The sequence below is a fragment of the Dermochelys coriacea genome, chromosome 11 (genome assembly GCF_009764565.3).
Source record: "Dermochelys coriacea isolate rDerCor1 chromosome 11, rDerCor1.pri.v4, whole genome shotgun sequence".
Taxonomy (NCBI): domain Eukaryota; kingdom Metazoa; phylum Chordata; order Testudines; family Dermochelyidae; genus Dermochelys; species Dermochelys coriacea.
The window spans coordinates 48,101,185-48,127,570 of NC_050078.2; the positions used below are offsets into that span (position 1 = coordinate 48,101,185).

The 26,386-nt window shown below is 38.9% G+C and overlaps 1 protein-coding gene across 8 annotated transcripts in view; it reads right to left on the reverse strand.

Annotated features, from left to right (window-relative positions):
* Positions 1–26,386, reverse strand: part of PDE1A (phosphodiesterase 1A) — a 257,819-nt gene that overhangs the window by 88,355 nt on the left and 143,078 nt on the right. For all 8 annotated transcript variants that reach the window (XM_038422535.2, XM_043505443.1, XM_038422538.2 and 5 more), the window contains exon 2: positions 11,954–12,067. In XM_038422535.2, the coding sequence (XP_038278463.1) occupies positions 11,954–12,067 (114 nt within the window). The remainder of the gene's footprint in view (positions 1–11,953; positions 12,068–26,386) is intronic.

Genomic DNA, 26,386 nt, shown 5'->3' on the forward strand with positions numbered 1-26,386 from the left:
TCAAAGAGCTTAAAGCAAAAGATTTTTTCATGGTCTTATTCTGAAGGAGTTAAGACATTATATAATAATAAACAGGGAAAAACAGAACCAGCATTAATCCCTAGAGTTGTCAACTTTATTCTCAACACCTCTGCAGTCACAAGAGAAGACAGAGACAAAGAAATATTTTTCATAATGAATTCTAGGAGGCAGTATTCAAAGCACATGGCTTAGCTATGTGTGTGCAAAAAGAGTATTTACAAAGTGGAGACAGAAAGAAGTAATGACTGTTAAAAGAAAAGATTAAGATAGAACATAGGTTTTGTGAGTTAAAATTTGGCAGGATTTTGTGCATCTGCTTCTAATTTCCTGAAAAAAATCTCCTTTGGGGCTGAAACTTTCCAGGTTCATTCACAGACTAGAGGTGCTGACTTTCATTTGTTTTGATTTGAGGAAAATCCTTGCAGCTGTTTTTGAGTTACTGGAAAGTGAAAGAGGAAAACACTACTATTACAAAATTTGTTTTTAGACTTTTTTCACTTATCAATAACTCAGGAAAAATCTCAAAATTTTGCTTGGAACAAGTGAGGACCAGGCTCTTTTCTCCTTATGAAAAGAAAAAGAAAAAACATTATAAATCAGAAAGTTAGATCAAACTGAACAATCACTTCTGAGCATGTTTGTGTAAAATTTTCATTTCATGTTCATTTTCATGCTAAAAATTAGCAGATCTTAATGAAAGCCTTAGGTTTTTTGTGCATGATTGTGTGTGTGTGTACACATGTGCACACTACTTTCCTGGCCTCAAAAACCCAGAGACTGATGCTGGGATGATTTGCAGGACAGTGACTGTAAAACGTGCATCCTCAACCTCCATATTAAGGGTCAGATTCTGCAAGCATACACACGTGCTACTTAAGGAGACACGTGAGAAGAACCTTGAGTAAAGCTAGGCGAATGAGGTTTGTTTGCAATTTTGAAAAGTTGAAAAAAAATATAGTTTCAGGTCAGACCAAAAAACAATTTTTGAAATTTTCAGAGAATCAAAAAGCTAGAAACATGAAAAAAATCATATCATTTTGGGTCAAACAAAACATTTATTTTTGACAAAACTGAAATATTTTGTTTTGGTTTCACTGAAATGTTTCTGAACTTTTAAAAAAAACTAAATTAAAGGACATTTTGAAATGAAAAGTTGTTTCATACAAAAAAATCAAAACATTTTAATGTCAAAATGAAACATTTTTTCTTAACTTATTATTCTTTGCACCCCTAAATGGCCAACCTGATGATATCAAAATGATCCTCAAAACATTTCATTGTTGCCAAATCTGCATTTTTAGTGGGGAAAACAAAGTTTTGTCTCAAATTTTCCCCCAGCTGTACCCTCGAGCTTAACTTTGCTCAGTGGTACTCATTCAAGTTAACTTTCCTCAATGGGAATACTCAATGGCTATTAGCCAGGATGAGCATGGATTGCGTCACTAGCCTCTGTTTTACAGAAGCAGGGAATGGGCAACAGGGGATGGATCGTTTGATGATTACCTGTTCTGTTCATTCCCTCTGAGGCATCTGGCATTGGCAGACAGGATACTGGGCTAGACAGACCGTTGGTCTGACTCAGTATGGCCATTCTTATATTTTTATATTCTTATCTTATGTTCACATGCATAAGCATTTGCAGAATAGGGAATCAAGGGTCTCTCTCACTGTTTCAGTTGTGCAACTGCCTTGTAAAGTCAGTCTTGCAGAAAAACGTATCCAGCCAAATAACTTCAGCAGAGATGTGAGCCTGCCACTCCCCTCTATCCCATTCACCTCACTAAGTTGTTTACTCTGCTCCCCAGAATCCTATTAATATCTTGGAGGTGTGAACTTCAAAGTCTTGTTGAAATTATTTAAATTTTAGTATGCATGGACAGGTAATATTTTCTCTACATAAAACTAAACAATATAAAAAACTAACCAAAAATCCCCTATATTAATGCAACATTAAATTAGCTAAACACAAAAAGTCAGGAAATGCTAAATCTAAGATTTCATTTATTTATGTAACATTAATTCTCTTGCACTGTGCATATATATAATATCTTATATTAAATATATATAGTATGTAGAATGTGGGTGTGTAAAGATTTTGCATTTAATTATATTCATTCCCTGGGTGGCACTCCCATTGACAGTAGTGGGAATGATGTGCAAAAACTGAGTAGAGAATATGGCACTTAAAACGTACTGTAAAAATGAGAGACAAATTAATATTGTACTTAGAATAACTAACAACTTGATCTATTTGTCATGGTAGAATGCTTTTTACAGAATGTAACTCTTCAAACTCCAAGTATTGCTAATTTCCATCCTTTTCATTTAATTAGAATTTGAAATATAATAATGGAATAGTCAGAAGTACAGGAGTACTTGTGGCACCTTAGAGACTAACAAATTTATTTGAGCATAAGCTTTCGTGAGCTACAGCTCACTTCATCGGATGCATTCAGTGGAAACTCTGAAACCAGTCAGAAGTACATTTCTTCTCCCTTAGGAATATATAAAATGTACTATGGAGGAGAGAAGAGATAAGAAAATGAGTCCAAATTTAAACCACTTAAAATTATCTGATGGTGAAAAAATAAACTTTTACTTCTGATCTGTCATACCGCCTGTGAAGATACTGAAGTTCTAATTCAGTAAAATATATTTTGTGGCTTCCACAACACCCATTGTTATGCATAGTGGGTGGAAACTGGCTCTTCAACTCAGTCAACCAATTAAGCCAGGAATCAACCCCTGGAAATTGTTTATAAAACAAAGTACTTTTCATATAGAGAACTGAAGAACCCATGGGAAGATAAAGTACTTATAGTCCAAAAGGTCAATTCATTCACATTTTTAACCACCATCCATAAGCTTTCACGAATTTTACTGGCTTAACAGTTCTCTCCCAAAATTAACTTACACAGTCGTCTCCAATTCTCGAATACTTCATATCTGCCTCCTCTATGTCCCTATCCTAAGTCGACTGAAAAACTCATTTACTTCCATTGAATTTGGCTCAAATACAACAGTGATTGAGGTCCGTCTCGAGCAGAAATAGGACTTTCTTTCCCAAGCAACAAACGTATCAGTCTTACAGGGAAGAATCCACCTCCATATTAGCCTCTTAAGGGGTATCAAGGAGCATACTTAGAAGAGTTGATCTGACATTATTGGCAGTAACTTAATTGCAATAAATGGCAAAGATGATATGGAGAACTACAAGCACTATGGTGATAAAGTAGTGGCGGGACACAAAATGTCTAACTCTGGATTCCATTGCTACAGAAGTTAGTGAAAAATTTCACTTGTGTGATTAATGCCCCTTCCTCTTTCAGCTGACTTTTCTGTTCAGAAGTGTAGATTTATAGCCCAAATTTTCCCAACTATCCAAGACGGTTGTATCTGGTGTCTGGCCCAGGGCCATCTCTGATTCAAAAGCTCATTTCACAGACGTTAAGGCTGAAGGTTTTTAAAATGCAAATATCTGAATGTTCAATCAAACTGCCTTTTATTGGCCCCCACAAGATTTTAGAAGGAAGGGAAGACAAGGAAGATCTTTGGAGGCAGTATGCAAGGGTGGTGTGAAGGGAACAGGCAAGTGAAAGATATCATAAAAGAGATGGAGGGTTTAATTAGGACAAGACTGAAAAATTAAAAAAAAATAGTAATAATGTTCAGTTAGTAAAAATCAGTAACTACTTGAAAATGACATGATCAGTTTACTAAACATCATATATGAACTGGGAGGAGAGGGGGGAAAATTGCAGAATTGTAGCCAAAATCCCATAGATTTGCAGTTATTTTAGAGGTGTTTCATATCCCCAGTAATTGTGTTAAACCCACCTCAGAAAAAACCTGCAGCTTATTACAAAGATCTTTTTAAAGGGTTTTTTTAAATTATTTTTTGTAAAGCTAAGAAGGCTTGAAAGCTTTTTGACAACACAAGCTTCTTTAATAGCAGTTTTCAAAGAAGTATCTTTTGTGAATTCTCTTGATGGATGCACAGAATTATTTTCTTTGAATGAAGCACTTATGGCTGGCAAGGCTACTTCAGGTAGAGTACATTCAACCATGTCACATGATGGAGCCTGCGAATAGTACTGTGAAGTCATGGCAAACTCAGCTGAACTGTAATTTTGAATTACATTATCAAACTTAAGTAGATCAACATTTTAATGTTTTGTTTATGGAATTATCACATTCTATTACCCATCTGTCAGGCCCAAGTACAAAGAGTAGTCATCTAGTTTATATTTCGCCATTTGGACAATAAATGCAGACCGGGGATCCTTCCCTCAGTGGACTCACAGTAAACATCTGTTTCAGAAATTTGCTCATCTGTGTTGAAATCTCAGATAGATTTATTTTTCTAGGTATTCATAATTTAAACCACAATCTTCTTGAATATATTACCCATCTCCTCTAAAATGAATTGTGTCACCTGCTGAACACTCAGCCTTCTTATTTTCCACGGATAGGTACTGATACAAGTGATACACATTGTTTTCTTTATTTAGAAATTAATGACTTAATCAGTCAATCTTTTGGGGTGGAGGGATTGGGGCAGTATGTTTTTTAAATTTAAGTAAATATCTAAATCTATTTTAGATATTAAGATTTCACCAGTCCTGCAAAGAGATGTCCTAATGTAGATCACTATGCTGATGACCTCATAGAGGGATCAGTACTAGCACATCTATTTTTGCATGATTAGGACATATGAGTCTATGAAAATGCATCACTTTGTTTTCAGGATAAAATCAGTTGTTATATAGCTTACACTAGAGAGTCAACTGGACTTCACAATTTATATGTTCTGTGAAAATAGAGACTGTAAATGCCCCATAATATCAGGTGATGAACTAGAGCTGCACAGTTTTTTCAGTTCATTAGAAGTTTTGAAAAGTTCTTTTTTTTTTATTGTTTCAGGTTGGCCTGAAAACAAAAATGTTCTGCAAATAGGCTAAAAGTTTCATTTCAGGTTGAATGAAATATTTATTTTAGACAAAAATCAAAGTGCTTTGTTTAGATTTTGAACATTTTTAATACTTCTGCTTTTTACAAAAAAAATTAAAGGGAAATTTTGAAAATTAAAATGATTTCATACAAAAAAACGAAATGTTGCATTTTCAAAATGCCAAAAGTTTGATTTTTTTCTGATTTTGTTTTTTCAGAATGAACAAGTTTGATGAAACTGACAAATTCGCAAAACATTTCAGAGTCAGCAAATCTGCATTTTTCATCGAAAAAGGTTTTGGTCAAAAAAATTTTGCTCAGCACTATAATGAACTCTTCCATCGACTTAGAGCGTCTCCACCACATGCTGTGCAACTGTGCTGCTGTAAGTGCTGTAGTGCAGATGTTGCCTTAGTGGGCATGATTGGGAAGCTGAATGGAAAGTTAAGTTGTAAATAGAGGCATAACAAGCAGTATGCTGGAGTCAGGATGTCCATGCTAGCTAAGTTAAGCAGGAACACCTTAATGCAGGGGTGGGCAACTTTTTGGCCCGAGGGCCACATTTGGGAAAAGAAATTGTACGGTGGGCCATGAATGCTCAGAAAATTGGGGTTGGGGTGTGGGAGGATGAGGGCTCTGATTGGGGATGTGGGCTCTGGGTGGGTCCAGAAATGAGGAGTTCAGGGTGCGGGAGAGGCTCTGGGCTGGGGTGGGGGAGTGTGGTGTGGGAAGGCGTGCGGGCTCTGGGGTGGGGCTGGGGATGAGAGGTTTGGGGTGCAGGAGGGTGTTCTGAGCTGGGATCAAGGGGTTTGGAGAGAGGGAGGGGGATTAGGGCTAGGGTATGGGGTTGGGGCCTGGGGAGAGGCTCAGGGGCACAGGCTCCTAGTGGCACTTACCTCAAGCGGCTCCCGGAAGCAGCAGCATGTCCCTTCTTCAGTTCCTATGTGGAGGCACAGCCAGGCAGCTCTGCACACTGCCCCATCCACAGGCACCGCATAGGAGCCGGAGAAGGGACATGCCGCTGCTTTCGGGAGCCACTTGGGGCCATTGGAGCGCATAGGAGTCAGAAGGGGCTATGCCATGGCTTCTGGGAGCTGTGTGGAGCAGCCCCCGACCCTGCTCCCCAGCTGGAGCTCGTGGGCTGGCTTAAAATGGCTCGCGGGCTGTAGTTTGCCCACCCCTACCTTAATGTTAGGGAAAATGGACAACAAACCTGGAATTTAAAGATCAGATTCCACATGGAAAATGCATGGGCAGAGCATGCTGCTCAGGGATTCGTTCCTTCAAAGTAACCAAACCAGTCCCAAACTGTGTGATGCAGTGTATTGTAAATGCAATATACTGTGAAAATATATATAAAGAAAGGTTTTCTGTCTAACTTTGGATGTATGCTATGTCCTATACCCACCACCTGTGCTTCAGTCTGATCACCTCAGCATAGCTTTACTGTATGCCAAATAAAGGAGCCTGGGTGACAAAATCTGGATTTGAACTGACTTTTTAGATCCCAGAGAACTGGATGACGTGTTCATCCAGAACCGGAAAAGATGTTCTGGATAAGCCAAGTGGAAAAGGTCTAGGATGGAATCCCAGCAAAAACATGTTTAAATGGCAGAAGAATCAGATGCTATGTCTTTCCTGAAAAATAAAACCTCCAGTTCTCATGCTCTCCTGGGGCATTGGTTAATTTCCCCAAGAGAGAAGACCTCACGAATAACCAGCACTACTTTTTGCAGCACCTGGGGGCTCAGGTTAACCTTGTTTAACATGAGAGACATATTGACATCAGAGTACAAATGGCAGTTTTCACAGGAGTATTGTTGAATCTGTATTCTCAGCAGATAATTAAGACTTCAACTCTTTTATTCAGTTACTGACATTTTCATTTCTCTTTAAAAAAGAAACTTTTGCAGCAACTTCTAATGATCCAGAATAGCAAAAATGAGTAAACTTAAACAGGTATCACTACAAAATGATGGTGACTTAAGAAACTTACTTTCATTGTTATGTTTTTCATTTCCCACCTGGATATTAAAAGAGCAACATAGAAATATTTAAAATGGAGTGGCAGACTACCAAACTCATAATAAACCAGCTTTCCTACCATGGACACATTCTGATTTCTTTTTGCTTTAAGATTTCTCACTCATTCAGGAACTGTCAAAAGCCTCCTTTGAAGATTGAAGGCTTCAGCTTTTTTAATGAGACATTTACAATCGCTGCCCAAAAGGAAAACATAATTTCACATAGCTCTGAAAGGCTTTCCCAACTGCCAGGCTACTTTCTAAGAGACTACTTTCAGCACTGCATAATGAAGCTGTTAGCATATTATTGGAAAGGATATTAAAATCTTAAGAGGAAGAATTTTCTACCACATTCTCAGATGATACGATAGAGTACAGAGCAACACAGAACCAGACAGAAGGAAAACAGGAGAACCTGAAAGATTTCCTTCTTACTGTATTAAACAGCTTCATTCTAAAGCCCAGTTTCAATATGTGTTGCATCCTGTAAATAAACCAACAAGGTTCTGGCAATTTTACTTACAGAAATATACACCCAACTTTTCTATGCAGACCCAGTCTTCTCCTCTGACTCGAATGAAGTATAATGTACAAATATGGATAGCAATAGCTCTTTAAGTCATAGCATAACAGGCTGGCAGTGTTCACCTAGAACACCCCATCCTGTTAGCATGTGTTGATTCTGCTTGGAAAGGATTGGGTGGGTTTTGCTGGCTTATGTGGCAAGTGCCTTATTACCTCATTTGGATAAGAGAGGTAAGAGTGGCTCTTACAAAAGATATAGGATGAGCAGTCTGGAGGGAGGAACCCTACGAGCAGTGAAGTCTGGGGCAAAAAATTTGAACTGAACCTCATGGAGCTTGTCATGTAATGTGTAGCAATCAGGAGAATATTGGGCATGCAGAGCCCCACTGATTTCAGCTGTGCTCTGTGTAAGAGCAGCAGGTTGGCTACATGTTACATATTTGCAGGATCAGGGCTTATATTATTTTATTGTAAGTTTTCCTGTTAATAAATGAAATCCCAGCAAGGGACTGAGTTTGGATTCAACATAACATGTATAGGCCGATAAAGGTACCTGCTGACAAATAGCTATTAAGTAAAGTAGTGCTAATTAAAGAACCCTATGCTGCAGTCCTTAAGTAAGCAAATCTCTTTTTGAAGTCAATTTACATTATTAAGAAATGCATATTCAGACTCAAAATATCTGGGACTAAATGCTTCCACAGTACTACAAGAAGGAGGGATTAACCCATCCTTTAATGATCTAAGCTATTATTTTTAATCTGCTAATAGATAAATTTAATTCCATTCCAAATTCTCATTGGAGAAACCTGGTATGGGGCGAAGCACCTGCTTTCTTCTTGGATGGGTAGTAACTGTGACCCACACAGAATTGTTTCTCCCTCCTTCATTCACCGGGACTTAATATTTTATCATTCCTGCCAAATAGCAGATTTCCTCCCCAAAGACTGGAGAGAATTTGTCTATGGATTATACCTAAAAACTTTATACTGAGGATTTGGAACAGTTTACCACTAAGGCTGATTAAAATGCAGTTACCTTTTCTGCATTACCCATGGCAGAGTGCTATGTAAAAGAGCTAGTATTATTATGAATACATTATAATAGAGATTTCAGTTCCCTGTACTGAACAATAGCTCTTTTAATTTCCAAATTGATTTCAGTGGTGCAGAATCAAGACTTTAAGGAGCTCCAGAGAGAATATTTTGTAAATATACGGCTGTGAACTGGCTCAGGGTTGGGCAGCAGATTGTGTACACATCGTGGGTCAAACTGTGTGAATGTCTCTCTCTCTCTCTCTCTCTCTCTCTCTCACACACACACCACACACACACACACACACAATAAGTAAACAATTAACAAATGATGAAAAGTAAATTTCATTTTAAAAATTATTTCCATTTTTATTATTTAATGAGCCACTAGAAACATAGGTAAGAAAAGCTGTTATGTGTATGTGTTTGTGTATAATACAAAATACTGGCAGGGCTGCTTTACAGATGGGCATACATTTATAAAAGGGAATGCTGCCAGAACTTGATGGGTTTGGAACTGAGGTCAGCACTCATTTTGAAATTGCATTTGAGAATAAAAATTATCAGTAGTGTAAAAAAGAAAGAAAAATATCTCAGGTTTCTTTCAATTTAGTGCTGTGAAATATGAGATTACCAATACAGAGAATTGTTTTAAGAATAAATGTTGCTTTGCATAAGGTCAGAGAAGAGCAAAAAGTCCTTTATTAAAAGATTTAGTTACAGTTCTTGAAAGTATTTTAATAGTCTCAGGACATAAAACTAGTCTCCTTAGAAAAGTAGCCTGCGGGGAATGGGAATTTTCCAAACCATGTGAAATTACATATGTTTGCTCCTATTTGGGCAGTCATAATAAGCCTGCTAGCCCCCTAATGGTGACTAACTCATTTGAGGATTTGCTCACACTAAATGTAAATCACCTGTTCCAGCCACAGAATATGTTTGTGTGACATGTTATCCTGCTATTGGTATGGAATTCTACCTGCTGGCCATCATGGGGGCTTAGACCTGCTCTGTGATGTCCTTCCACACAAAGCCATAAAGGCCTAGCTACTTCATTATAATGGCTCTGTTCATATCCCCACAGTACCCCATGTTTGAAAGGAGCCAAAACTCACATTATGTTCGTATTCCTACTGAGAACTGGGTTAGGAATGGTATGTCCCTCTAACCAGTGTTTGAGAAGTCGATGGCGAGAATACTTTCCCCTCACCAGCAGTGCTTTATGCCTTTGTCTACAGCTGACTATGCTGAAATCCATTAACACATCTCCCATTATTGCTAATGGGAATTACATGCTTTGTTTGGCCACGTAGCAATAGAAGAACCAATCACTATGAACTGCATGGTCCCCTTTGAAGTAAAGTGGTAAAGAACTTTCTAAAGATTCCTGGGGAAGTGATCTGTGCAAGCAATCACGAGAAAATAATTGTTTATCACTGGCAGTGGACATGTCATGCTGGAGAGATTTAAAAACAAAATTTTTGTCCTGGGGGAAATGAGCAGCATTGCAATATTACAGCATCGATTATTATTGGGAAAGGCATAGCCCAAAGAAATGTGCAGCATACTTTTCTGAGGGCTTGTTCACCTGAGGAACCCACACAGGCTAAAGGGTGTGATTTTTAAACAGCTTTCGTTAAACCAAAAGCCGTGAGTGGACACTCAGTTCACTTTAAAGCAGATTTATTTTGGTTTAGCTTTAGTCAATTAGAAACTGATTTAAGATAAACTGAAGTAAATGTCCACAAGGGGGTTTGCACCAGTTTAACTAAATCAGTATAAAATGAATTAAATTAAACTGATGTAGCTTTCTCATGGAGACAAGGTCTGAGCCTCAAGCCCTCTACCTTGGCATCTTTGCAGATGGTTTGCCAGTAGTAGCTCTAGGGTCAGCATTTCAGGGTGGGCACTGGGACTTGTCTTAGCTTGTATATGCTCATTACACCTCCAAGTCAGCTAAATATTTAAGCACACACCTAACTTAAAAGTGCAATGTTCCTTAGAGCACATGGACAGAGGTCAACGAGACTCCTAAGGTGCTTTTCATTAGGTCCTGTGCTTAAGTACCTTGCCGAACTGGGAACATTCTGGGCACTTTTGAAAGTGCCTCTCAGTGCTTTGTAATGGCTGACAGGCTACTCAGTAAAGTTCTTCTGGTGCTGCAGCTTTGCAACCCTTTACAGGAATATGCACACGCTAACAACAGGAATAGGGCACTGCAGCAGCTGATCCTGCCTGGCTCCTTCTGATGCAAGAATTAGTCTGTGATGTGAACTCCTGTGAATGGTACACAGACTGCTGCTGAAGGTCAATTTATTTTGCAGTGATTTCATTTGCTCATTTTTCAGAGTGGAGCAAGCCCCACAACCCCCCATGAGAGAGCCTTCAAAATTATAGATGTGCAATGCTTGGTATGTGAATGTTTCACATTAAAGGAAAGGGAACAGAAATATTACATGAGTATTTCCATCCATCTTTCTAAATGTAGAAGCTATTCTATTCTATAAAGGTTCATATGCTGCACTTATCACCATAGTATCTGAGCGCCTTCCAATAGTGTATTAAGCACATTGAGATGAGTTAGGTCCTTGAAATGATTATTAAAAGGTCAGGCATTCTTAAATTGAATAAGGAAACAGGACCAGACACATATTGGACATCCAAATCATATTGGAGAAGCGTTGACAGGAATTCTTGGAAGCCCATTCAGTTCAGGAGAAAACTTTAAAAGGTCAGTACAGTGAAATATAAGACCTAGGGAAACACCAGAAAGTTGCCTTACAGTTAGTTTAACTTCAATTACAAGGCAAATCTTAGAATTATTTCAAGAAGTCACATATAGGAATATTTAGAATTTACAGTTTCATTAAAGTCAAACCATTTAAAAAATAACTGCAAGTAATAGTTCTAGTAACAATCATCAAGTTTTTATATTTGTAAAAAATAGAAGAAAACAAATCCTAGTTTTTCAAGTTCTTTATTGCGGGCCAGATTACGATTCTCAGACTTAGCTTCATTAGCATTTCACTTGACAACAACTCTCCGTCTCTTCAACAGGAATGTTCGTGCTGTAAAGTACTCTTCACAGTGATGAAGGGTATCAGAATCTGGCCGCTAGATTTTTCAGTTATACCCATTCATAAATTCTCATGACATAGGATTGTGCTTCACCCATTTTCCCATTAAAGTAAATGGGAACTGAGCAAGCTCTCCAGAAGGTGACATTTGATCCCCTGAATCTTAAATACCTTCACTTGCTCTTAAGACCTAAGAGCCATATTCTGTCCTTATGTCTTCTGCTAAGCACCAGCTGATGTCAGTTGGAATTAAGAGCAAACACCAATGGTCGAATATAAACCCCCATCATAAAACTCTTGGTTTTCCCCCTTGAAGACTTACCTGGTTTCATCAATATAAACTGCTTCCAACACAGATGCTGCATATTCAATATTCTTTTTTAAATCCACCACATTAACATCACCTTTCTCCAGTTGCTTGACCAGGCATCTTAATCTGTAAAAAAACCAAAATATAATCATCATTGTATGTTCTTGGATTCATAAAAATCTAGCAGCTATTTTAGTGACTGCATTCTATTTGGAGTTTAGGAAATAATACAGTTGTCCACAGTGCAAGCAGGAAACCTTTATCGTGTCTCTTTTCTATTAAAAAGCATCTGTTTTTAGAACACAAATAGTAGTAATGAGCAGTGCATTTTTACAACATTATGAATTTGCAACATATTAAGGGGAGATAATTAAGATAACTTTCAGTAAAATCAGAGGAGCTCAATAATTAGCACAAATATTTTTTAAAAAAATTATGATTATACCTATGAAGGTTGTATCTCTAATTTATACATAACCAATGATATTAGCAAGAAGTTGTTTTAGTTCTAAAAGGCCTGCCCTTTAAAAACAATCATCTGTCAACAAGGTTCAATGAAATGTTAGCCTTATGTATACCTAGCTTCAATTCCTGTTTTCATTTTTATTTTCTCCTCCAATACATTTTAGCTTCAAATTTTGCTTTTGTTATTAAACTAAAGCTCTATTGCTTTCATTTGTTTAGAGAGGATTCATCGTTTTTGCCAGATACAAGGTGGTAACTATAGCATTAGAAAAATCCAAACATATTCCTCTGTGTTTTTTTATTTTGGTTTTGAGAACATGCTTATACATTATAAATGTGGATACACCCAGAAGTTAAATGCTTCCATTTAAGTGTCCACGGCAATCAATTTATATTACTAAGCTATTTGATCATCAGACTCCATCCATTCCCATTGATGGGGGAAACTCAGTTCTGAGCCTGCTTAAGCTAACCATGTAGAGCAATGAAACTTCAGTATTATCAATGACAGTTCACTGTTGTCCCAGACATACAGGAAGAAAAGCAAGATATAAGGGATGTGGTTTAATTAGGTCACAACTTTATTAACTGAACTCCTATGAAAGCTACCTGGCAATAACTTATACAGTGCAGGTCATGATTCCACCCTTAATCATTTGCACCTATTGGGGGAAGGCTGCTATTAGCATCCCCGCCCCAGCTGTCCCCAGACTGTTGCTGGGATCCCACCACTCTTCCCTCATATAAGGGTAAAGGGACTTGTCTTCTCACAGTGCCAGATATTAGAAGCCCTAACCCTGTTCCCCAGATTCTTTAGGGGATGCCTTCCCCTAAGTCCACTTCCCATTCCAGTTTATCAGGAAACTGGACCGCCTATGGAACGAGTACCTGCACTGGGCACCTGCCAAGTTGTGACAACTTGAACCATTCCTCCTAATGTATCTAGGCAAATCCTGGAGCTGTTGTGGGGAAGGTGAAAATAAAACAAAAAAATCCTGCTCCAGCCAATCTGGAAGTGAGGGAAAAATTCCTTACCAGTCTCAAAAGAGGTGATCAGTGAAATGGCCACAGGAGATCACAAAAAACCCTGGCCTACAGCAATCCCAGGAGCGGGAGCAACTGTTATGGGAGAGAGCTCTGTCTGGCAGAACAGGATATATATACCCTCCACCAGGTCCACAGAGAACCACTGGCTTACCTGAGCTCCTCCTGCCAGCCCGCAGCTCAGATGATGCCCCCTTCCCAACCCACAAGAGAGGGTGAACTATTAAAGGAACCAAAACCCTTTTCTTCCTACTTGACCAGACAAAACCTTTGAGGCTAATGGAGAAAAATTAATCCCCTGAAAACTATCCAGACCTGAGGTGCATAGGTTTTTCAAAGATGCATTTTCCTTTTTCGAAGATGGCAATTTATTTTCTTTCAGTGCTGAAGTGAACCACAGGATTATATGACAAGACAAAAGCATATCTTTAAAATGAAATATGCCACTTCATTCCTTTTAATATAATTTTATTAAAACTATTATCTTGACTTTTTTCAAGCTAATGTAGCAGTGCAAGCTTTTGGCTGAAGAAGTGCATTTAAATTGAGAATCAGTTTCAGTAAATCTGAATCTCCCTTCAGAAATAATTTCATATTTGTGCCCCTTTTGTGAAAAAGTGGTCATTTTTCCTATCCCTGTGGTTCCAATGAGACACTAAGATAAAGGTTAATTAATTAAATGTAATGTGAAGCCAATGTCCATTCATTATGATTTTTATTAGACCTGTACTCAGTATTGGATCACTCTTGATTAAAATTTATGGACTTAAAAAATTAAAATGCTATTTGCAGCAAAACTCTTACAATCCATTTACATTACAAAAGTACCATATTATCATCACCAGCATAGTGGCTCAGGCATGGACCATGACTGCATTGTGCTATGCGTGCTACAGACAAAAAACAAAAAGACAGTCTCTGTCCCAAAGAGTTTACAATCTAAGTAATCAGCCATAGATACCAAGCTATTTTTTCTCTATATTATTCTGACATGAGTACAGATATGGTCCTGGTTTCAGCTAGGGTTGCCAACCCTCCAGGTTTGTCCTGGAGTCTCCAGAAATTAAAGATTAATCTTTAATTAAAAAGTATGTCATGTGATGAAACCTCCAGGAATACATCCAACCAAAATTGGTAACCTTAGTCTCAGCGTTCCTTGCAGAAATCAGGCCCTTGGGGATATTCTTGATAAGCAATGTTTTTAAAAGACCAACATTGCTCCTCTGAAGTCACCAACAGTTGTGTGACTGATGTCAATAACAGCAGGAGCAAGTCACATGTTCACCTGCAGCTCTTTGCGGAAGTAGATATTAACAACCTGAATTTTTTAAACTGGCTTTACAAGGATTCTGAGGTTAGGTCAGGATTGCTTTCAGGGATTGCTGAGTTTTCAGCAAAAACAGTCTGACATTCATAAACTGGTGATTTACATCATGTGTGGGTACCAGAATTTCTGAGGCTCATGACACATCTGGGTTTTGAATCTGTTTCACACTAGGGAAATCCCTTTGATTTCAACTCCTGATTTACACTTGTGTAAGTAAGAGCAGAATCAGGCCCAATGTTATGTACTGTAGCATATATACATAATACCAAACTAGCCTTTTACACCCTTCCCCATGAAAATTAAAGTGATCAGTTCTGACTTCACCAACATTATAAGAAAATGAACAACTCAGTTAGGTTTAAATTATTTCAGCTCTGTCTGCAGCTATCTGGATAGATCAGTCCAGGGCCATATATAAATACATACATATTTTAATCCTCCAATGCCTTCCACCTGTTCCTGGTTGGAATACTCAAATCTGCTTTCTTTTACACATGCATTTTCATTAGCTGAGTGGGTGGTTTAATTTTTTTTTATCTCAAGTACAGATTCTAATTTAGAGTAGAAAAAGCAAAAAATTAAACCTTAAGCAATAAACCCCTAGGAGATCCATTAAACTCTCCCAAAAGACATGAAGTCATAACTAGTTCAAGCAGAATGATGTGCAGTGAGCCCACTTTAACCTTCACAGCTATGAAGGGACTCTGTATAAATTAGTAATAATCAGGGCACACAACAGACCAAATTCTGCCCTGCTATAAGCAGCTGCAACTCCTCAGAAGCTAATGGAATTGTGCTTCACTACACAAGAGATTAATTTGTATGTATGTATGTATGCATGCATGCATAAAGGGAAAAAAAGAGTCAAAATAATAGTGCTGTTTTATTTAAATAACTGATATGCAGTTTGACTTGCTTATTTGTTCAAGTAAAGAATAAATACCTAGAAGCAGAAGCTCATCTAGTTAAATGGATTTTAGTAATCTGCAGGAAATGACTGAGTGGCTCTTAATACTGAAAGAGAATCATCATATGCCAAAGCACCAAGCACTTATAGTTCATCAGTATGTGTTTACTCAAACATTTTAAAGAGTTCCCTGCTGTATTTTAATGAGTGCAGAGGCCACAGAGCATCAGTGCAGATATAAATATGGGGTTTTATTAAAGATCCTGAGATAGAGAACTTAAAGGAACATGAAAAAATCACATTTGTTTGATTTTTTTAACCACTGTAATTACAAGGAACCCCTAAAATTGCTTCAGAAGAAACTTAATAAGAAATAATGTTCTTCTTCTTCTCCGCCACTCCCCCCCACACACACACACTTTGTTTATTTTGTGCACTTGTTAGCACTTTGCATATTGTCAGTTTCATGGTTTTGCTGATGGAAAGGTGCACTTGTCACCTAGACTAACATGATGACATGGACTGCTGGTCTGGGGAGCTCATTCTGGTTCTGCAAAAGGGTCTTCTTCAATAAGAGCAGCACAAAAGCTTGGGTCAGAAGAGTCTCCTTTTCCTACAGTCTCCACAAGGAGCTGGGGAATAAGAGGAGCTGTAATAGCATGCTGGATAAGCCCCCTTTCTTCACACATTAAAATCTTGCATAGGACTAGAGAGAACGAGAAGCCTGGTGGGGTAAGGAATCCCCTACATGGAGGCTGGGGAATAACTAAAACCTGGAGAACCAAGGGAGAGTAGTTCTTTCCTCCTCAGCACCCTGCAAAGAGCAGGAAAGCAATGGAAACCTGGAGAGTTTCCAACCCAGACCTCAGCAAGGGGCCATGGGGATTGGGTGATAGGAACAGTGACAGGGATGATTCTTCCCTCACGGGACTCCTCTACAAGTTCACGGAGGTGTTTGAAAGATAAGAGCCTTTACCTCAACACTTGATGCTGCCTGCTGAAGAGACAAGCAGGAAGACGCACAGAGTGAGTGAACGGGGCCTGAGCACCTTTTGTGGTATTTCTCTCAGATCCGCCCGTAGAAAAATACTCTTATGAAACAGAAAAATCTTTAAAACTTCTTTTGGAAAAGGAATTTTAAAATACGGGTAGAAACTGGGAGGAGGGAACTGTGTGCCAGGATGGGAAGTGGGGGGATGCAGCCTGAGGGAAGGTGTGGTAGTTTGTGTGTCCTTCACTGTGGGAAGGGAAGGGAAGGGAAGGGAATGACACAATTTAGGTGCTCTTGAAAATGTGCTCCACACTGCAGCCCCTAACCTTCCCTGCAAGAAATCTGTTTTAGCTAAAAGTCACCCTACTGAGAGAATACACTGAGCACTGCTTCTGCTCTCCCAATTCATGATCTGACCAGGGCAGGACTTAGCCCATATAGGACAAATAGAAACAGGGGACATCATTTATTTTTATTATTATTACAACTAAACCATCATATCTGCAGTTATAGTGGCATACTGCTATAGTCACATGAAGTGTTGGAATGAGAAATCAGCATTCCATTTTCAAATGAACGCTGTCCGGTGCCAAGTTCATCCTCATCATAAAAACAGGGCAAGGGTTTTTTGAAAGACAAAATCCTAATGTCTTTTCTGAAAGTTAAAGATTAGTAAATAAAATCCGAATGAGTGTCTATAATTTAAAGAATTGCTTGACAGGCAGAATGATGAAACATCTAATTTAGAACCTGCATTATTTTTGTATTTTTGGCTCCAATGCAGAAAATATATAGTAGCCATCCCAGGGTCACGAAGGCGATGGGGGAGATAACCGTGAAGAGTTCAATAGTACGGCAAATACAATTAATGACTATGATTTGATTGTTTGAATCACTAAAAGAGGCTACATCAAATGTAGACATGAAAATTATCAGACCAGTAGGTGGAAAGTCCTCTTTCAACTCAAATTAGCAGAGAAAGCGATAGGAATAGTGTTTCATCTTAATTAACTGGTCATTTACCCATTGAACTGCATATCAAAGAAGATAACCTAGCAATGGAAGTGTTAGAAGTAAAGCCTTTCAAGCCAGAGAAGCGTGGTATGTGGGAGGAGAAGAAGTGAAGACTAACACAAGGAGCACCTGTTTAGGGGGAGCTGCCTGAGACATTGTGTCTGAACTAGGCACGGTTCCTGTGGGAGAACTGGATGCTGCTGCATCCTCTTAGAGAGTGCAGAACCAAATCTGCTGGCTGTTTCACAGGACCACCAAGAACCACCCCTCCTATCGCAGGTATGTATAGGGCACATGACCACAGTACTGCCGACTGTACTCTAGGGCTAAACCCCTAGGACTAGGAATGTCTCTGGGCCCTGCACAGAGACAAAAAGGGGAAGGAGGCAGTTCTTGTGCTCTCTTCCTCCCCTTTGGAAACATAGTCTGTCTGACAGCACTACATATGCTCTCAAATTACTTTAAAGATTTCCCTTTTGCATTCCCCACACAAATGCTAGTAAAGCCATGGCAATTGAGTTTAAAAGCACAGAATCTGATTTAGGCCACAGTCCTGAAAAGTGAAACCTATAGGTGGATCTCTGCACTCACTTGGAGCCCAATGAAGTCAGTGCTGCTCTTTGCAAGATCAGGGCTTTGGACTGCAAGTCCTAGGCCAGGGACAGTGTCATCCCGGGTTTCTGATAGTGGTGAACTCACTATGTTCAACAAATAAACATCAATAATTGTTTTTTTCCTGACACTGTCTCCACTATTTCTCCACCTCCTTTCTTTTCCTGTATTGTTCTATTCCTTCTTCCCCTTTATTTTCATTTTCTCATTCCTTCTTTCTAATCTTCCTTAGTATTTTCTTCCTCTTCTCCACCCTCTTCTTCCTTTTCTTCTGTCTTACTCTTTTCTAACCATCCATGTTTCTCTCTTCTAATTTTAACTTTTGAACTTCTCAGTCTCTCCTTAACCACTACACTTCAATCTCTCCCTTCATCCATACCACACTCTACCCTGCACATCACTTACAAATGCTGCTGCTCCATCATTCACTTACAGGCATGCAGAGAGGCCTCCCACATGGAGGCTGAGATGGATCTAGATGTCCACACAGATGTATATCCTGCACTCCCCCTCCAAGAGATGCCTGTTCCCCACAAAGAAAACCAGTAACCTAGAGATGCCTGCATACTCATCCCTCCCACCCGCCCACCCACCGCCATTTGCACATTCAGACGATCTGCCTAACACTAATATCAAAAGGTCTAGGGGCAGGGATTCTCTTTGCTTCCCTCAGACAAGATTGGCACACCACTGACACTACTTCATGTTGTGGTTCTCCAGTAGGCCAGGCTGCCTCAGTACTTGGTCTGCCATGTGCACTGCTCCCTCGGTGTTTGAATGTGTTATGCTACCATGGCATGCACTGTAGGGAACCTCAGATCACAGCACAGAATGTTAAATTAAAAATACAATAGGCTGCAGAGGGGAGCCAGGTCAAGCCCTCCTAGTATCCCCATCCCAGCTCCTAGCTCCACTCTTCTCCGCTGATGCAACCAATCCCACATAGATGGATCTAAATTTTGTTGGGGCATGCAGAGATTGGCTATGGATTAATGCTTAAATTGCCACCCAGTGGAGGAGTTCTATGGGGAGCCTATAAATCTGGAGCCCTCTGGGAAATCTGCCTGTCAGCCACTTCGACCCTACAATATGACATTACAAAGATAGCAGTGTATTGATACAGGTTGCCTTCTTTGACAAGGTTACTAGCCTAGTGGATGGAGCTCTTCAAAATATGCTCCACACTGCACAGGATATATCTTGATTTCAGTAAGGCATTGACATGGTCCCACATAGCATTCTCATAAGCAAACTAGGGAAATGTGATCTAAATGAAATTACTATATGGTGGGTGCACAACTGGTTGAAAAACTGCACTCAGAGTAGTTTGCTACCAGACTGGGAGCATGTATTGGGATTTCATAGAGGTCTTCTCCTAGGTTCAGTATAATTCAATATTTTCATTAATGACTTTGGGAATGGAGTGGAGAGTACGCTTATAAAATTTGTGAATGATGACACCAAGCTATAAGGGGTTGCTAGCGCTTCGGAGGATGGGATTACAATTTAAAGTAACTTGACAAATGGGAGAATTTGTCTGAAACCAAGAAGATGAAATTCAATAAAGGCAAGTGCAAAGTACTCCACTTAGGAAGAAGAAAGTCAAATGCACAAATATAAAATGGAGAATAACTGGCTAGTCAGTCATACTGCTGGAAAAGCATCAATTGGTTATAGTGGGTCACAAATTGCTTATGAATCAACAATGTAATGCAGCTAAGAAAAAGGGTAATATTCTGGGGTGTATTAACAGGAGTGTTGTATGTAAGACACGGAAGGTAACTGTGCCACTCTGCTTGACCCTGGTTAGGCCTCAGCCTGAGTACTGTGTCCAGGATTGGATGCTACGGTAAGATGTGTGTGGACAAAGTGGAGAAAGTCCAGAGGAGAGCAATAAAAATGCAAAAACCTGACCTATGAGGAATGGTTAAAGAAACAGGGGATGTTTAGTCTTGAGAAAAAAAGACTGCGGGGGGACCTGAAAACAGTCTTCAAATATGTTAAGGGATGTTACAAAGAGGATGCTGATCAACTGTTCTTCACATAGGCTGAAGGTAGGGCAAGTAGTAATAAGATTAATCTGTAGCAAGGGAGATTTAGGTTAGATATTAAGGGAGACTTTCCAACTATAAAGATAGTTAAAGCTCTGGAATGGGCTTCAAAGGTAGAATCCCTATTGCTGGAGGTTTTTAAATATAGGGATGGTCTAGGTATACTTAGACCTGCCACATTGCATGGGGCTGGACAAGATGACCTCTTGACATCCCTTCCAGCCTGATATTTCTATGATTTAGAATCACGGCTCATATTTGCGTAGGGAAGGTAGACCCCGACAGACGCTTCGGCTGTTGACTGTGTGTCACAAGGCAATGTCTAAGAGATTCAGAATAGGCCAGGCAATCACAAAAGGACAGGAGGATGTACAATTAAATGATAACAAGTGGGTTACTGATGGCACTTTGTGTCTCCTGCATTAATAATCCTGGTAGAATGTGTGGAGCAGATCCAGAGCAGGCAGAGTAGGACACTCCATAGGGAACATCTGGATGATTATAATTACCTGGAATATAGTGAAGGTTAGAGAATGACTTCCCCCAGCAGCCACACTAATTAAATGGGTGAGCAGGGCATGTGAACTGTCAGTAGATATTTACTCAGTGTTGCATAAAAGCAAAATATCCATCGAGATTAAGGCAGAAGAGCTGACAGATTTAGTACAGAGATCAAATGTTTAAGGTAACAGTAAATATGCCAATAAATGAGACAAAGTAACAAGTAACTACAGCACACTTGGCCCAAAACAGCAAGAAACAAAGGAAATTATAGGAACAAAGAGGAAAGTCCCAAAACTGAATTATTGCTCCAGTTGTACTGGACTTTTTTCTCTGTTAACAGTGTTCATTTTCCTTTGAATTAACTGTGGTAAATGGAAAGGAAATATGAGACAAGTCATTAGGCAAATACATAGACATGAATGCAGTTACCTCTTTCTCAGAGGTGGAGATTTATGGCCTGCGAACTGCATTGCTAACAAATAATAAACAATAATGATAATAAAAACTCAAGGTGGCCATAGTAACAAAATAAGAAAAACAAACTATTACGAAGTTAGGACAAAAAAAGGAGGCAGAGTGATTTGATGCAACATGCAAAAGAAATTCTTGGCTAGATTTGTGGACAGCAAAGCCTAATCTTCTTAGGAGAATCGGTAACCTCCTTCCAAAACTAGCAATTGTGGTTTGCAAGGATGAATCTGAATGAGGAGGATATCTGCAATTTGTAAATTGTGTGGGAAGAGACCCCCCTCTTGCAGCAGATTTTGTTAGACTGAAGTTGGGTGCTTGCTGAGCACGAGTATCATGGCTGGGTAACAAGCTTAGCATACTTAGACAACGGGAAAATGAGGTTTATTATCATCATTTAACACTTATACTGCAGTAATTTCCAGGACTAGTTGAGATCATCCTTGTGTGCAAAATGTATTAATCCTTTGAAAAATAAAATTGGTAAATACTTGTTTGTTTAGTGGAGTAAGGGCACTTGCTAGTGTTTATTTTAGTGTATAATTGCATGTTTTATTTAGAAATTTTAATATTGAGCTACTGTCTAGAAAAGTAAATAACCATTCATAACTATGAAAATATGGGTATTTGATCTTTTCAAAGGAACTTCTAAAGACCTAAAACGGGAATAATCTGTATCTTAGAATTGAAAGTCAGGGGAGGAGGCTAGCTATTCTGATAATGTGGTTAGTGATGATTTATTCTTTACAAGTCTCTAGTAACTTTAGTAAGATTGTAATTTTCCTCAAATTACCTAGCACTCAAATTGGAAACCAATTTTACCACCTGTAGGCGACACTTGCAATAACCTATTAAATAATATTCACAATTGACAGAACATGACTCACCCAATAGTTCCCCAACTTCCAAAGGCAGCAATTACATCATTATTCAAAACATTGCCACATTGAACAAGGGGCCAATGTCCCATCAGTTATAAGAACAAACCATCCCACTGCACTGAAAATAAAATGGTTTGCTTGTTTGTTTCAAACATTCCCTCCCCCCTGCAAAACAAACCCAAGATGGCTGGACCCATATCAGTTCTGAACTCAGGTAGCTGCACAAAATACTTCTGGCATTTAGAGGAGAAACCAAGAAATAGGACTATAATAACCTGACATCAGAACAATCATACCAGCTAAACAAACTAGCCTATTTCTCTTTTGACTTCCACAATTCCCTATAAAAATAATCTCCTTCTCCCTCCCATAACTGTCTCAAGAACCGCTGAACTTTATACTTTACTGGGAGGAATATTTATTAAATTGCATTCCTAAAACAACAAAAGGTACATATCTGAATGGTAGGGTGCCTCTGACAAAAACACGAAAATACCATAAACCGAAAAATATTAGAGGAACAGAAATCATATAGCACATAGTACTAAACAATCAGTGCACCTCCACACAAAACCTGAATTCCCTACTTTCTCTAGTTATCATTGCTAAAAATAATATTATTTGTGTCTAGAAATCTTTTTGCATCTTAACAAAAGAAATAATGGCCTTATGGATGTTTTTGCTGGATGCAAAATAAATATTGCATGTGAAAAATGAAGACCAGAGATATACTGTATCACAGCAGTTCTCAAATTGTGGGTTGAGACCCCAAAGTGGGTTACAACCCCATTTTAATGGGGTTGCCAGGGCTGGAGTTAGACTGTCTGGGGCCCTGGGCCAAAGCCGAAGCCCCACCAGCTGGGGGCTCAGGCTTTGGCCTCAGCCCTGGGCAGCAAGGCTTCGTGTTACAGGCCCCCTGCCCAGGAAGAAGCCCTTGGGCTTTGGCTTTGCACTCCCCTGCCCAGGATGGTGATGTTTAGGCTTTGCCCCACCACCCCTGGCCCAGCAGGGCTTGGGAAGGCTCAGGCTTCAATCCCCTCTCTTGAGGCTGTGTAGTAATTTTTGTTGTCAGAAGGGGGTCACGGTGCAATGAAGTTTGAGAATCCCTGCTGTATCACATAAAATTATGCAATGTCAGGTCTGATCACATACCTGGATGAGAGACCTCAAAGAAAGACCAAGGAAATGCTAATATAGATTCCGTAGATGTGTGTTTTCCTTCTGAGTCAGTATTAAACTAATGTCTCAGAATAGCATTAACAATTGTGCCTAGGCTACAATACGGCCAGATAACATGGCTTCAGGCATGTAAACCTGCATCTTAACAGGGCTTTTCAATCATGTTAAGCTACCGGGACAGAAAAACATCCATTTTGCCAGTCAAGACAAGGCCTGTGTGTCAATGGCAGAGCCAGACTAAGGTCTCCTGATTCTTACTCCACTGTCCCAACTTGAAAAACACTCTTTTCTTATTGGTTATCTCACATTTTCTTTCTATTTTTGGGCAGCATCTCCCACTGTCTCTTGATACTGTGAAATGTGAGAAGGATATTTCTTAACATGTAAGAAATATCACATTTTAAGGGCAGCAAATGAATTTTGTGATATTATTTTTGAGGCTCTCCTGCAACTGAGCATCTGCTCAGGAAACATTGTTGTTGCTAAGGGTTTCAATAATCACATCTATTTCACTGTTATTTTAAGCACCACCAGTAGTACACTCTGATCTGTAATTAAGATTCAGTCATTAGGAAATAAATATTCAATATGCTGTAAATTCAGCTGATGTTCAGATATACTAAAACTACCCCATACTGGAGAATTAAAATGCAAATTTTGGTTTCTGCAGATATATATTATACACCAAAATCTACATTTTGATAGAGACAAAGAAGACTATTTTGGTGGTGGGAGTAAGGTGGGTGTGAGAAGATTGAGTAGATTTGAGCAAAATTAAGTGGTTTTGTTTCACAGAGGAATTGTGCAAATTCTTTGTGTGGGCTTCATTTCATATGCATTGATCATATGGGTTTCCACAGAGTCTAATTCTATAGTATCTAATGCCAATGTATTTAGCATCGCTTGGGTTTTACTTAATGTTTGGGTTTCAAACATGTAGGAAAACTTAAGGTAATACTCAGTCAAAACTTCAGAGATTTCTTTAATATTGGGCTGAAACCATGCAAAACCACAAAATTTTAAATGATTTCCATGTGAGACCATAAACTGACCCAAGCCCTACAAAATGTTTGTGAACTTTGGCAAAATTCTCAACTAACTTGGTCCAAATATTTGTAATGAAAACCAGGTGAGTTCTGCCAATTTTCAAGTTTCATTAGAAAAGTTTCCCACAGCTCCGATAGGGAACAATCAGCACATGATTGTTAATGCAATGATGCTAATTTGATTCCTCCATGGAAATAGGCTTTTCAAGTCCATGCCTAGTTGAGTGAGCCCACGGATCAGATTGTTTACTTTATTTGTATTTATTAAGACTTTTTTTCCAGTTGCATCTATTCAGTCCTCTGGGTACATTAAACATTTATAATACGAAAGTTAAAACATCTCAACTTAATCATAAAAACAACAGGCATCCTAAGGAAAAAACCTTCCCAGTCTCCCACACCCTCTGCATTAATGATGGAAAACACCAGATTATTACAATGTTCCAATAGTTGAATGCTCTATTGGCATAACAGGAGTTTTGCCAAGTACCCTCTGGAACACAAAGGGTTTCATTATATACTGAAGGTAATCTATGAAAACAGCCCTCTCTCCCTGACTGCAAAGGTGTGCATCTTCTTCAGAATGAAAGGGACGGTGGTAGGGACATGATAGGGCACAATTCCCATCCTGTTGCTCTCTAATCCCATACTATGAACACAATACAGAGTATGTCCAGCTATACAGGGTGAACCAGACAATTGCTAAGAGATCCACATTGTTAGAGTGGCCTTGAATTCCTGGAGCAAACTACAGGAGGCACAATCCCTCTGGACATTTAAGCTATTTCATGTACCGTGTGCTTGAAAACAACATGAGAGAGCACCATGTTTGTAAAACTCAATTGACTCTTTATTAAAAGAACTATTTACAGAGATGCAGCCAGCATTCTAGACCTGTGACTTCCAGGTGCCGCCTCCAAAAACTCTTTCCCCTTCTGCAACTTGTGCTCCTCCCTCCAAGATCCAGGCAGGTTGCTACATAAGGCACCGTGAATAATTTAGATTATCTCAAAGCCCCCATAGAGAGCAGCTTTACTAACTCAAGCAAGGATACTATGGTTCAAGTGAAGTGATTTATGCACTAATATTACTTCTATCTTCACCCTGTGACAGGACTCACATATCAAATGGACACTATGAAAATGGATCTGGGAGACCTCCTGAATTTAAAATCAGATGTAAACAATACAGCCATATCAGCTTTTCAGCACAGTTCTTGTTGAGAGAAGTGCTCTGAGGTCACCTGAGTTAATAAGAGCCCTCCAGCATTATCAATCCCATATTCATTAACACATGGAAAGTCAGGAGCCTCATCCAGAATCAGATTATGGATGGTAGAACTGGGGTCAGGAATTGTTTGACAAAATATTGTTCAGTGTTTGCAGGAAAGAGTCAGTTTCAAGTAATTTTTCAACATGTAAAAATTATGAAAAAAAGTTTGAAATTATAAAAATATTGTTTCTAAATAAAAAAATCCAAGACCTTTTCTAAATAAAAAAATCCAATTTTCTGGTTCAAAACAACTTTTCATTTAAAAATTTAAGTGAAGTATAGTGAAACAGTTTAAAAATAAAAAATGATCAAAATCAAAACAAAACATTCAGAAGTTATTAAAACAAATGTTTTAACTGACCCAAACTGATTTTTTTTCTTCAGATTTTTCAGAAATTTGAGATTTCTATTTCTCATCCCGACTTGGAACAGGAATATTTTGAGATACCTCAAATTTTCCTGGGATACAAATAGGGTGATCAGATGTCCCGATTTTACAGGGATAGTCCCGATATTTGGGGCTTTTTCTTATATAGGTGCCTATTATCCCCCACCCCCGTCCCGATTTTTCACACTTGCTATCTGATGACCCTAGACACAAAACACATTTCCTGCCCAGTTCTAACAGATGGTAACAGTTTTATTATCTACCTTGCATTAAACAAGATTAATCTAAAAGCGTGA